Genomic DNA, 12,976 nt, shown 5'->3' with positions numbered 1-12,976 from the left:
TTCCCTGAAGTTCTTTCAACAGATAAGTGATGTCCTTCTGGAGCAAGGACTGTTTTTCCCCAGCTTGGACTGAACTGAGAGGTGACCCTGTTTATCTGCCTGCTGTAATGAGTGTCGCAGAGGTGGATCTTGAGGGTAAACATCACACTATTCTGAGAGCAATCTTTCCATGGTCTCCAAACAAGGGGAGACTGCTTTTAAGGGGCAGGGGACTGCTTTTGCTGGTCCAGAAGGCTCAAGGGATTCTAGAGTTTCAGTCTCATTTATTCAAAGGCCCCATTTCAGGTCTCAAGGTTCTACATTTTTCCCTTTTAGCATCCGGACTTTGAGACTGAAAATTTCTCAAGGATGGACATTGGTTCTTCTTAATGGGTCTGCCACCCTTATGTTAGATTCTGGGCCTTAGCTTCTGGGCCTGACTCACAGCACAGTATGCCTGAGACAAGTGTCTCCTTAAATACTACCAAAAATGCAGTCTGTTTTTCAGAACGCGTGTTGAGTTTATAGTTGCCTAACTCAAACTTTGCATTTTCTTTTTCCAAGGCTTTAAAAATGGTTAACAAAAGGCAACTGACTTGAACTTTCTAACTTATCCCCATACCATCCAGCTGCCCCAGAGATCACTTGCCTTTCTACCTGTATCACATATGACATCTTGACCTACACAGGAGAGTTTGAGGAACTACAATAGGTCAGGGATTCTCCCTACCCCACTGACCGTCACTGCAAATAGACTCGGCTCTGAACATCCCATCCTAAATATCCCTGAGGGTCTGACTTTTAGGACTGCTTCTAGGTGCCAGACGCTGGGGTTGCCTGTGTAGAGACGCCGTCCTTATGGCACTTACACAGAAAACAGCCTCTTTGTGCCACAGAAGGAGGAGGGCTGGCGTTTAGAATCTCCAGCTCTTAGATTCCTATTGTAATAGGCAGAATAATGCCTTCCAAACATGGAACCTTTGAATATGTTATGTCACATGGCAAGGGGAATGTAAGGTTGCAGATGAAATTTAAAGTTGACCTTAAAATAAGAATATCCTGCATTATCCAGGTGGACCCAATATAGTCACAAGCGTTCTTAAAAGATGGAAGGGAGAGGGACGAAACGTCAGTGTCAGGGTGATTGACAGGAGAAAGACTCAACCAGCCAGTGATGTCTTTTAAGATGGAAGGGGCCACGAGCCCATGGAAGGTGGGCAGCCTCTATCAACTGGAAAAAGCTAGAAAATAGATTTCCCCAGAGCCTGCAAAAAGGATGCATTCTGCTGGCACCTTGCTATTAACCAGGCGAGACCCATTTTGGACTTCTGCCCTTCAGAGCTCTAAGATATCAAAATTTGTGTTAAATCTGTGGCACTTTGTTATAGCAGCAATAGGCATCCAATACACCTTTAAAAGGTTCCCCCTTTGCTTTAAAGCCACCCTTAAAGGTGGAGTTGCATTTTACTCAGGGATTGGGTTGAAAATTCAGGATGTAACAAGAAAAGTTAGAGTCCAAATTAACCTTGAACATGCCTTCCATGGCTTATTATGTAGAGAACAGGTGGTACCAGGACCCACTGAAGTGGTACAGATCAACAATCCCCAAGGTGCCCTCACCCGGGGGCACCCTCACCACCAGACACACGGCTTATTAACTAGAAGGGCCAGCTAAACAAATCACACGCTTTGTATCAACTTTCTCTCCCTCAAGGCATGCAATTAAAATTTGCATAAATTCAAAGAGCATATGCTGTGACGGCTTTGTAATTTCAGATTTTTTTATTTCCCGAGCTTGCCAAGGAAAGGATGGAAAAACAAAACCTTCTATTGGTGCTGTCTGTGGCTTGTTCTTTTTTTTTTAAACTAGGAAATACACCAAGCATACAGAGAAGTGTGGAAAAGATAACCCACATGTGTGTGCCCATCACCCATCTCTGACAAATGCAAATATTATTCTACATTTGATTCAGATTTTTAAAAGTTAATGAAATTTTACACGTACGGTTGAAACCCAGTGTCCTCTATAGCCTTGCAGACACCATCCCAAACCCCTTCCTCCCCTTACTGATTTTGATATTGATAGCATTCCTATGCATGCTTTTACACCTCTATCACCCAGATCTGTGTGTACCCATAAACAATAAACAGTTACCATATTTGGAAACTTTGCATAAATGGCACACCACATATATTCTTCTGCAACTTGCTTCTCATCCTCCAGTTCAACAGTGTATTTCTGAGGTTTATCCACACTGATGTTTGTAGTTATGATACATCCTTTTTAGTTATCTGCAGAATAATACTCAATTTTATGAAAACACAGTTTATCTGCTCTTCTGTTCATCAGTATTTGTTTCCAGCTTCTCTTAAACACAGATGAAGCTTCAGTGAATGTGCTTGTACTTTTCCTTGTGCCTCTATGCTGGAGTTCTTCCAAAAATGTATACTTATAAGGGAAATTGCTAGGTCAAAGGATGGGTTTAGCTTTAGTGCCACCGGTTACTGCCAAATTGCTTTGCACAGTCACACCAATTTCCCACTAGCAGCACAGGTTAGTTCCCTTTGATCTGAATCCTGACCAGCACTACTGGTTACTGCCCATCTGCTAATGGGCCTTATCCTTCTCAGGCTGCCCAGTTGATTCTCACAGCAGCCCTGGGCAGAGGTGGTACACAGCTCATTTATGACCACCGGGCAGGAAGGCACAAGAAAGCCCAGGGAGAGGATGATGAATTCAATATAGCTGGCTGTCAGTGTTCAGGAGCTGAGCAAACTCTCATATCCCAGAGTCCATTGCTATGGGAACTGGATACACGGCCAGAACACTAACCCTGCAGCCACCTTTAGGGAATAAAAGATATTCAAGTGATTTGCACTCTGTGGTAATTAACAACTGTTCATGCTAACAGAGAGCAAGAGACTTACCACTTTGTGGAGTTTTGTGTTTCTGAAAACACTTTTACGTGCATTCCATATTTGACCATGACAACAACCCTATTTAAAAAAAAAAAAGATTATTACTGTTCCCATTTTACAGATAAGAAAATTGAGGCTCGTGGCTAGTCAGTAGAAGACTGGATCGTGAACCTATTAGCCTTTAAAGTGGGTCTTATGTACTTACACTTGGAGATGGGTGTCTGAGAGCTGGGAACCCTCAACCCACGCCATCTCTCCGGCCTCCGCACACAAAACTGAGGTCATAGCACGAACACAGAGTGTCTCCCAAAGGGGGAAGCCCTGTCCAGCTTTTTACACCTGGAGTCAGACTATAGGAACATTCTGGCTCTGCCACTCAAAGGACTGTGACCTTTGGCAAGTGCCTTCTTCTCTGAGCCTCAGTTTTCTCATCTGCAACATGTGGACGATGGCACCTACCTCCTAACAAGGTCATGCACACTGGCCGCGGTGGCACATCTAACATGCCGGGAGCACAGGAAACACAAGAATGTTAGCTCTTATGAGACAGACGGCTGTGACTTCTGGCTTGCCACTGCAGGAAGCAGGGGTCCTGGTGAGAAGGGTGGGTCTCGGCACAGCGCGTGTCACTGATTCTGGGAAACAGCCCGTCCTCGGAGGCGAAGGATGATACCGGCTGGTAGGTACAGGCTGGCAGCTCCCAGGACAGGACCAGAGGAACCACAGCCAGGGGTGGGCGGTGGTCCTGCCGGAACGGCCACCCAGTCACGTGAGGGGCCTGCAAATCCACGTCTTTGTTTCTCTCGAGGCTTGGCAACTGTCAAAGGATCACAGCCTGGGGACTTACTGTGTGCCACCACAACTGCCAGGGAGCTGACAGGCCCTGCCTGCTTCCCAGGGGAAGCCTGGAGCGGGCTGCCGGGTGGGTAGGGGTGGCACAACAAGTGTGTTGGGTAGAGCGACCTGAGACGAGGAAGTAAGGGACCAAAGGCATTTTAATGACCTGTTCTTGGCTCCTGTCCATCCTGGAAGTCCTCATTCAAGATATGAGAAGCAACCCAAGCTCACTGTTGTCCTTGACATGAAGCCTGACCAGCAGCAACTAGTTATCTAGCCCCGGTGATGGAGGAGAGAGAACACATAAGTAGACAGAAGAGGAGGCTTCAGCTCCTGGTTCTACCTGTTTGCAGCTGCGTAAACATTATTTTTGGGGTTTTTTTTTGGCTACACCATGCAGGATGTGGGACCTCAGTTCCCTGGCCAGGGATCTAACCCACGTCCCCTGCGTTGGAAGCACAGAGTCTTAACCACTGGACCTCCAGGGAAGTCTCAAACATTAATTTTTGTAAGTCTCAGCTTGCACAACTAGTACAATGGAACGGAAACCCCTCTCCCATCTACCTCCTAGAGCTGGAATATCAGACGAGTAACATGCATAAAAGTGCCTTGTGAGCCATCATGTGCCACGTGAATGGCAGCTCTTGCCTACAACATCGAGTCCTTCTTGCTCTTCAGGGCGGGTGTTCAGCTATGAAGGTGAGGGCGTGGCTGAGACAGCCACACCATTTGCTCACATCACTGGTCCACTCCATGATCGTGGCACAGCCTGGAATTTCATCCAGCCCTCCTAGAAACTAGCCCTGTAATCATGGCCTCCTAGACCTCCTGTTCTAATCAGGTGAGACGGTCCCTCATGGGGGCAATCCCACAATTAGCTGGCTGCAGCGGGAGAGTCACGGGCCTTGGGAAGCAAAGTCCAAGCATCAGCTCTGCTCCTCACTAGCTGGGTGACCTTGGATGAGTCACATACCCACTCTGAGCCTCAGTTATTTATAAAATGAAGGGTAATGATGCCTATTTCATGTTTTGAGAGAAGTGAATGAGGCTATATATGCTAGTCACCCTGTTAAATCCTCAGCAGGGCAAGTTTTAAACTCCCTGGGCCTCGAATTCCTCATCTGCAAATTGGGACCATTGCTGCTCCTTGTCTAGGCTGTTGAGAAAATGAACAGTGTATGGAGCAGGTACAAGATCTAGCTCATGACCGTCAGCTCCATAAGTGCAGGGCCCAGGGACTACTCAGCGCCTGGTAAGAGTACCTGGCACACTCCCAGCTGGCACTTAGGAAACATTTGCTGAGTGAATAAATGAAGTACTGTGTATATATATAATAACTTCTCTGAGCCTCGACTTCCTCATCTGTAAAATGGGCATATAAAGACTTACCAGGGAAGGATTGTTGTGAAAACCAAGGGCCCACGGTAGATGCTCCAAACATTCTCCGACTCTGCACACCACGGGTGACCAAGTATGCCCTGCACCCCCATTCCCCAGGCAGACACTACAGGAGGTGGCTGGGTAAGTAAGAGTAACGTTTACTGAGTGATACAGGGCTGAGTACTATGAAGGGTTTACCAGGATGGAAACGCACCCCACCCCCTCCCCGGCCACCCCCCGACACCCAGAGACTACAGTACTTAGAAGTTACACACGATGACCATAACTGCTGGATATTTGTTCGTAACAAACAAACTGTAGCATATTTATACTGTATCACATTGAGTGATTATAGAAATCCATATATATATTGCTTGTATAAAATCTTTTTTTTTTTGTAAAAAATATTAAAAAAAAAAAAAAAGAAAGTATAAAAAACATGTGCAGTTGAAAGCCCTGCCAGGACAGCCAGTCTGTAAACATTCAATGAGTATGTGCTTTGGAAGGGCGCCCGCGCCTCGTGCCCACAGCAAACTCCAGCAGGGCTGGCCAGGGTGCGCCCAGCTTCTGCTCCCCGGCAGGGCCCCGCCAGGCCCCGCATCGCGACCCTCTCTCTCCGGCCTTGCAGCAGGGTCAGGGGTCAGGGCTGGGGCAGGCAGATGGCAGTGTCGCTCGGTTCGATCCTCAGCCGTGCGTTTGGTTGCAACTCATGGCTTTTCCTGGCTGCTCGGAGGTCCCTGGGGTGGGTACCCGGGCGGAGAGCCCAGACAAGTGCCTGAGGCTGCTTTCTGGCCGGGGTGTCTCTGTCCTGTCTCTGTGGAGCTGGGCCCCAGCGGGACAGCCCCACCCTCGAGTCTACTTTGGTCTCAGCGCTTGGTCCTTCTGGGTTTCATCAGCCGGCTCTTCCCCTTGTGCGGCTGATCTGAGTTTCACAAAAAAAAAAAAAAAAAAAAAAGGCCCGGCCAATTACTGGCTGTGCCTCCGGTGTAAAGTTTTTCGCACACCAAGGAAGAGCCCTCTGGTGCCCTCCTCCTCCTCCTCGCCATCTCCTCCTCCTTGTTCCTCCTTTGTCCTCCTCCTCCCAGCCCACGGTCACTTCTTCTCAAGCTGCTCAAGCAGAGGGTTGCCTTCTGACTCGGGTGTCTTGACGCTGTCGGTCCGAACGATGCAGGTGGGACGATGCCTGTTCAGCATCAAGATGAGCTGCTGTCGCTCCTGCTTGAGCTCCTCGATCTGGGTCTTCAGCTCCGCGTTCATGAGTTCTAGCCGCTCAGACTCCTGCATGCAAAAACAGAGATGAGGCTTTAAGCTCTTGGTGGGGACCAGCTCCATGGAGAAGCTCTCCACCTGGGTAGGCACGGGGCACTCCAGGCTGGCCTTTGTCAGTTTCCCCCTGGAGGAAGCACAGAATCTGCCACAGAGTCCCCCGGAGTAACTGACTTTGTTCAGATCCTGCCCGTCATACCAGACACTGGCCTGTGATATGAGTGGGATGAATCCAGGGTACATCCTGGGGCCAGCCTGGCTCATGTTCCACCTCTCATCCCCTACTCAACCCACTCTGGCCACGGTGGCTTCCTTTCTGTTGTTGTTGTTTGGTTGCTTCAGCCGCATCCGATTCTGCGACCCCAGGGACTGTAGCCTGCCAGGCTCTCTGTCCATAGAATTCTCCAGGCAAGAATACTGGAGTGGGTTGCCATTTCCTTCTCCAAGGGATCTTCCTGACTCAGGGATGGAACCCATGTCTCCTGCATTGGCAGGTGGATTCTTTACCACTGAGCCACCGGGGAAGCCCAGTGGCTTCCTTGTTGTGGCTCAAATATACCAAACACTCTCCTGCCTCAGGGCCTTTGCACAAGAAACAAAGGGTGGGAGAAGAAAGGAGGCCAAGTGGATCCAGGGCAGATGCGTGGAGGGTCCACAGAGGGGTTAGAGGTGGCCCACGACGGCAGTGCCACAGAAAGTGCTTTATGTGTGATAAATGCATGTTGGGGATATATTGGCCTGTGGCATCCACAAGCCCAGTGTGGACATGCAATTCCTCCTAAAACATGTGCTTCCTGGTTATTGGTCTATAATTATTTAAGCAGTCTCTTCCTTATCCCCTGTTAGCTGGAATCTTTGCCCACTGGGAGGCAAACAACAGTCATCCTTCTGGATCCAAAATGTGGTTTTAAACAGACCTCAAGTGAGATTGCCAGAGAACTTCCAGTTCAGTCGGGGAGGCTCCAGGGAGAGGAAGGGGTGTTGACTTGATTTATGGGGAGTTTACTCATTCGTGGGGCTTCCCTGAGAGATCAGCTGGTAAAGAATCCGCCTGCAGTGTGGAGACCTGGGTTCGATCCCTGGGTTGGGAAGATCCCCTGGAGAAGGGAAAGGCTACCCACTCCAGTGTTCTGGCCTGGAGAATTCCATGGACTGTACAATCCATGGGGTCGCAAAGAGTCGGACACGACTGAGTGACTTTCACTTACTTACTTACTTACTTACTCTTTCGTGATGTGGAAAGATGATGGGCACACCAGTTCAAGGCTTGGAAGTTAACAGGCTAAAATATAGGAGTGCCTGAATTGGTATTTCCTGGACTCTATCTAAAAACGTATAACCAGTGTGGAGGTTGGAATTCACCCAAAGGCTGGCAACGGTTGAGACCAGTCATTCTCAACTAGAAGCGATTTTGCCTCCCAGGAGACATTTGGCAGTATCTGGAGACATTTCGGGGTTGTCACAACTGGGGAGGGTGGGTGCCCTTGGAATCCAGAGGGTAGGGATCAGGGATGCTCCCAGACATCCTTTAGCGCACAAGAAGCATCTGGTCCATTGCCGAGCCCGGGCAACCGGCATCTGACAAACAGCGGGCTGTGGTTGTGATGGGCTGAGTGGCCCCTCCCGGCCGGGCCTCAGAGCTCCCTCTGGGGTCTCTGGTCTCAGTGCTGCTGTCTTCCCCACACCAGCCAGGCTGACTGAGCTGTTCCTAGCACTCACATCTGTGGAGGCAGCACAGCGCCTGGGGACTCAGAACTGCTGAGACGTGCAGTCCTCGGGACCAGACGCTCAGGGAGAAAAGCCTCAAAGAAGGAAAAAATGCTCGGGGGGGAAAATACTGAAAGCCAGCTAGGGTGGTTTGGGATTCAATGGGACAAGCAGTGACAGGGAGGCTGGACTGGTCCACTGCTCTCCTAATACCCCAAGCGGGGAGCCTCTGAGGGCAGGAGACACCCCGCGTGGAACCATGAGTCTGGGGCAGGTAGGGGCTAATCTTAGCTGCCTGCTCACTGGGTCTACAAGCTGGTGACCTTGGGAATGTCTCTGACCGTCTGGTTCCCCCCAGACACAATTTGAGCTCCAACTCCAAATCCTCTGAGCTGCCGCCTCCAGGAGTCTCGGTTCAATCCACCCACCCAGGAGCAAGTGCTGAGAACCTGCTTTGTGCAGTGAACCCTCTAAGGGGCCCCGAGGCCCATGAGCCCCTAACATGGATCGTGTGCAGCTTCCACTCAAGGGGGAGAAGGATCCAGACGGTCGGGCAGAGCTTTTCAAGTGTCCATTAGCCCTCCAGGGTCTAGAAGACCTTGTGAGAGTGGGCTGAATGACCGGGTCTGATCTTGCGTTTGGAGAAATGGGTTGACTCTGGTTGAGCAGAGAAAGTCAGTGGGAGAGTGGGAAGATGTTTCAAGAAGCGAGCTCTGAGTGAACCAGGACAGCAGACAAGGCAGAGCATCAGATGCGTTTAAGAGATTAAAAATCCTCCCCGGTGACCACCTGTCACTTTTGGACCTGTTAGGGCACCAAGCTGGGAAGGTGGGTTTAGAGCCAGACCTGGGGTTTGGAAATCAGAGTCAAGAGCAAGTTTCTTAACTTCCCTGAACCCCAGTTATCTCCTCTGTAAAAAAAAACGATGATCATGGGGGATTAAATGACTTCACGTGGGAAAAGCACTTTGTAAACCAAAGGGTTAGGGAGGCTTGAGGAATTTTTGCTTTAAGCCACGAGCAAGTGGGGATGAAGAAGCAAAGGAGGAGAGCAGAGGAGGAGGCCATTTACAAGAAAACTTGGCAGGTCTGGGAGACTGCCTGCGTCTGCAGAGTGGGCGGTGGGTAGACAGCAGCCTGTGAGCATGGGGGAGGGTCCAAGGAAGCAGGGAGGTGGCAGCTGTTCTGGAGAGCGGTGGGCAGGACAAGGAAGGGCCGGGTTGTGCCAGAAATGGAAGTTAGAATGGGACAAGCAAGGGGCAGGGTCCAGCTGGTCTGCACATACATCCTCGCCCTTGAAAAGACATCACACCCACCTCACATCGGTATCACACAAAAAGACCAAGTCGGGGTGCGCAACTGGCTTCCCTGTGCATTTATCATAGCAATGGCATGACATTCTGCTGGTTTGAAAATGTACCGGTACATCATGGAATATCCTGAGCTTTGATATAGTCTGTCAGGCTGTAAATAGCTGTTCTGTTGTTTGATTTTCTCCTGTTTTATTAGTCGATGCTATGTACTTATTTACTGGGTAAGTATAAACTGAGTTCTGAAAAATCTTTTTTTTAGCCGTGATTGTACAAGTGGTTTTAGTTTGTGGTTTTAGAACAACAATTACCTAATCTGTTTTCCTAATTAATTCAATCAACATGGGCTAGGATCTTCACACCTTAATGAGGAAGTGAACAACTCTGCTTGCATTTTTGTTTATCGTTTTGCCTCTGGTAGATATTTACTGCCCTAGAGAAAATGAAGCCATTTGTCGTTTCAGAATGGAATTAATGCACGTGCAGGAGGTTCTGTCTCCTCCGTGGCAGTCAGTGAAGGCAGCAGAGAAAACACAGGGTGAGGCGCTGGGGTGTCCAGGTAGTGTGGCCTTGGCCAAGTCATTTCCCTTCTCTGGGCCTCAGTTTCCGCCCCCCTCCTCCAGAAAATATGATTGGCCCAGGGGACTTTCAGCATGAAGATTCTCTGACTGACTTTTCAAAGTTACCCTAATGCACTTAAAATACAGCTCCACTTCCCAACTTTTTTTTTTTTTTTCTGTAAGAAAAAAATAGCCTGATGCAGACTTCCGAGCCCCAAAGCCCTGTCTGGATTAAAATCTTGACTCTGCCGCTTGCCAGCTAGGCTGCTGTAAACTAGATCCCTCAGGGGAGGGTGAGTAGGGGGCTGCGCAGTGGAGGAAGCTCTGGGTCCCCATCATGACTCAGCCACTGTGTGAATCTCTCCGAGTCTCAGAATCTGAGCCAGTGGATGCGGCTGCCTTGCCTCCTCCCAGAGTCACTGTGGCCATCAAGGAGAGAGTGGCCTTGAAGATCGACGTGCACCAGGGGAGCGTGCGATGGTGTTAACTGCTGCCCACTCCCAGGGAACCGTGTCCGGCCCAGTGGGGTTGCAGAGGCCGGGCCCCCAGCAGCCACTGCTCCTGCCCGTGGACAGCAGAGGTGCTCAGGTGGCCCTGGGCCTGCAGGGCCAGGGATCTGACCCACACAAAGGCCTGCCTCTTGCCTCCTTCAGGGCCTTGCCTGGTCGAGGCAGATGACGTCTGAGATGCCACAGGAATCGCCTAGCCTGGATGTGAGTCCCCAGGGGTCAAGGATGGGAGGGTGACTTTTTTATATTGTACATATACGTGTGTATGCGTGCATGTGTGCTCACTCGCTTGTCACATCCAACTCTGTGCGACGCTATGGACTGCAGCCTGCCAGGCTCCTCTGTCCATGGGATTCTCCAGCAAGAATACTGGAGTGGGTTGCCGTGCCCTCCTCCAGGGGATCTTCCTGACCCAGGGGCCAAACCTGCGTCTCTTACGTCTCCTGCACTGGCAGGTGGGTTCTTTACCACCAGTGCTACCTGAGAAGCCCATATGTGTGTACGCATGTGTGTGTGTGCGTGTGTGTGCACATACACACACATATACCTTTGTACCTCTGAGCCTTGTATGTATTTGGCACATTAAAAAATAAACGACAAGCGAATCCTTCATGTCATTAGGCATGGACTGTCCACACAGCCTCCACCTTTGTGCCCTAACCCTTACACGAGGCCTCAGCCTCCAAGGTCAGAGGAGAGGAGGGGAGCATGGTGGGCGGCTGGTTGTGGGCCCCAACAGAACTGCCCAGGCCCCCTTCCCAGACCCCAAGGCCATGCAAGTCTCTTGGTCCACAGCTGCCTTCTCCTCCCCTGGGGATAACACAGTGATGTAACCGATCTTCCCATTCCAGCCCCGGCGGGGGTGGGGGTCCCCCAGTCCACACTCCTCGCTGTAACCACAGCGACAGGGTGTGTCCCTCTCCTCCCAAAACCTCCCATGGCTCTCCGGCACCACACACTTCATCCTAAGGAGGACACAGCATGAGAGTGAAAGAAGGTGCTCTTAATAACCAGGCCAGGACAACAGGCTTAGTTAAAGAGGGATTGCCCCGGACAAGCCAGCACGGGGACCACCCCAACACATGAAGGCTCTGGACCCCTTTCTCTCCGTAGACCCCGCACTCTAGCCACACCAGCATTCTTTTCAATCCCATCACCACAGCCTTAAACAACACCTCGGCCTCTGGCCTGTGCTTTGGCTGTTCGTGGTGACCCCTCTGGCCCTGTCCCTCCCCGTGTGGGCTCCTGCTGCTGGTCTATGGGCCCATCGGGAGTCATTCTGCAGTTTCAACTCTGACAGCCGCCCCGCCCCCCATCTGTGCTCACAGCGCCCCCGGGCTTGCCCAACCTCATGCTCAGCACACATCCCATCCCTGTTTGCCGCCTGCCGCCCCTTCCTGCGGGCCCACTGTGCGGCGGGCGCTCACTCGGCATTGAGGACAGATGGATGGATCAGCAAATGGATGGATGAACCCTGACTCCACCGCACGCTGACAGTGGTAACCTCAGGCAAGGAACTTGACCTCTCCGTGTTACAGGTACGTGTCTAAAAGGGGGATCGGCAGGGTCTAGCTCGGTGGAATGAGACTAAATGGGACCCAGGAAATGCCTGGCACACAGTAGGTGCTCAGCCCGTGTCACTGGAATGCGCAAAGCTGCTTGCCCGCTCATCTGGTACTGACTGTTGGTGGCACTGGTGTGTCACTGGTGTGCATTCACTGGGCACAGCTTGCCTGCTGGCTGGCTGACAGGCCCTGGAAGGCGGGGGGTGGAATATGAGTGTTCCCTCTGTGCCCCGCCCAGCTCCGCAGGCTCTCAGGGCTGGAAATGAGGTGTGTGACACTCCATCCATCCTAAAGGCTTATGTGAGACCCGTGTCTTAGAAATTTCTTGAAAGCTTCCCTCTTGGCGTTGGTCCACCATCCCTTCCGAGGGGCTTCCAGCTCCAGAGTCTAAGTCCCGCCTATACTGACCGTTCCCCTGCTGAGACGCTCACAGCCGGAGGTGCACACACAGCCCCAAGGCGCTGACACCCGTGACCTCCGATTTGTTCTCTGCTTGTTGCCAGAATGAGAAGAGATCCATCGATCTCCAGAGAAGACCCAGGCCAACCTGGCCTCGTCTCTCCAGCTCCCATAGGAGAGACCATGACTCGTCCTTCCTCGGTGGTGTGTCCCCAGCCCACCGAGCACAGGGCCAGACACTCAGGATATGCTTAACACTGCCTGTCCACAAACCAACAAGCAAGCAAAAGAATGAATGAACAAAGGAATGAATGGATGAGAGCCAGTAGAGCAGAGTGCTGAGGACGGATGCTCTGAAGTTAGCCTCAGGCCGGATCTCGGTTCTCCCAGGTCGTTGCTGAGTGACCTGGACAAGTTACTTAACCCCGGTGCCTTCCTTAGTGTCCCCGTCAGCAGACTGAGAATAACGCAGGCCCCTCCCTCATAGAGCTATGATGCCAATATAACACCCACTGCGCTCTGCACAGGACCACGCTTCACAAACGT

General features: G+C 51.0%; 1 protein-coding gene across 3 annotated transcripts in view; it reads right to left on the bottom strand.

Annotated features, from left to right (window-relative positions):
- Positions 1-5,488: 5,488 nt before the first annotated feature.
- Positions 5,489-12,976, bottom strand: part of JDP2 (Jun dimerization protein 2) — a 42,593-nt gene continuing 35,105 nt past the window's right edge. For all 3 annotated transcript variants that reach the window (XM_043472590.1, XM_043472588.1, XM_043472591.1), the window contains exon 4: positions 5,489-6,393. In XM_043472590.1, coding sequence (XP_043328525.1) covers positions 6,208-6,393 — 186 coding nt within the window. In that variant the 3' untranslated portion in view covers positions 5,489-6,207. The remainder of the gene's footprint in view (positions 6,394-12,976) is intronic.

The sequence above is a fragment of the Cervus canadensis genome, chromosome 6 (genome assembly GCF_019320065.1).
Source record: "Cervus canadensis isolate Bull #8, Minnesota chromosome 6, ASM1932006v1, whole genome shotgun sequence".
Lineage (NCBI taxonomy): Eukaryota > Metazoa > Chordata > Mammalia > Artiodactyla > Cervidae > Cervus > Cervus canadensis.
This window is presented reverse-complemented; position numbering and strand designations above follow the sequence as displayed.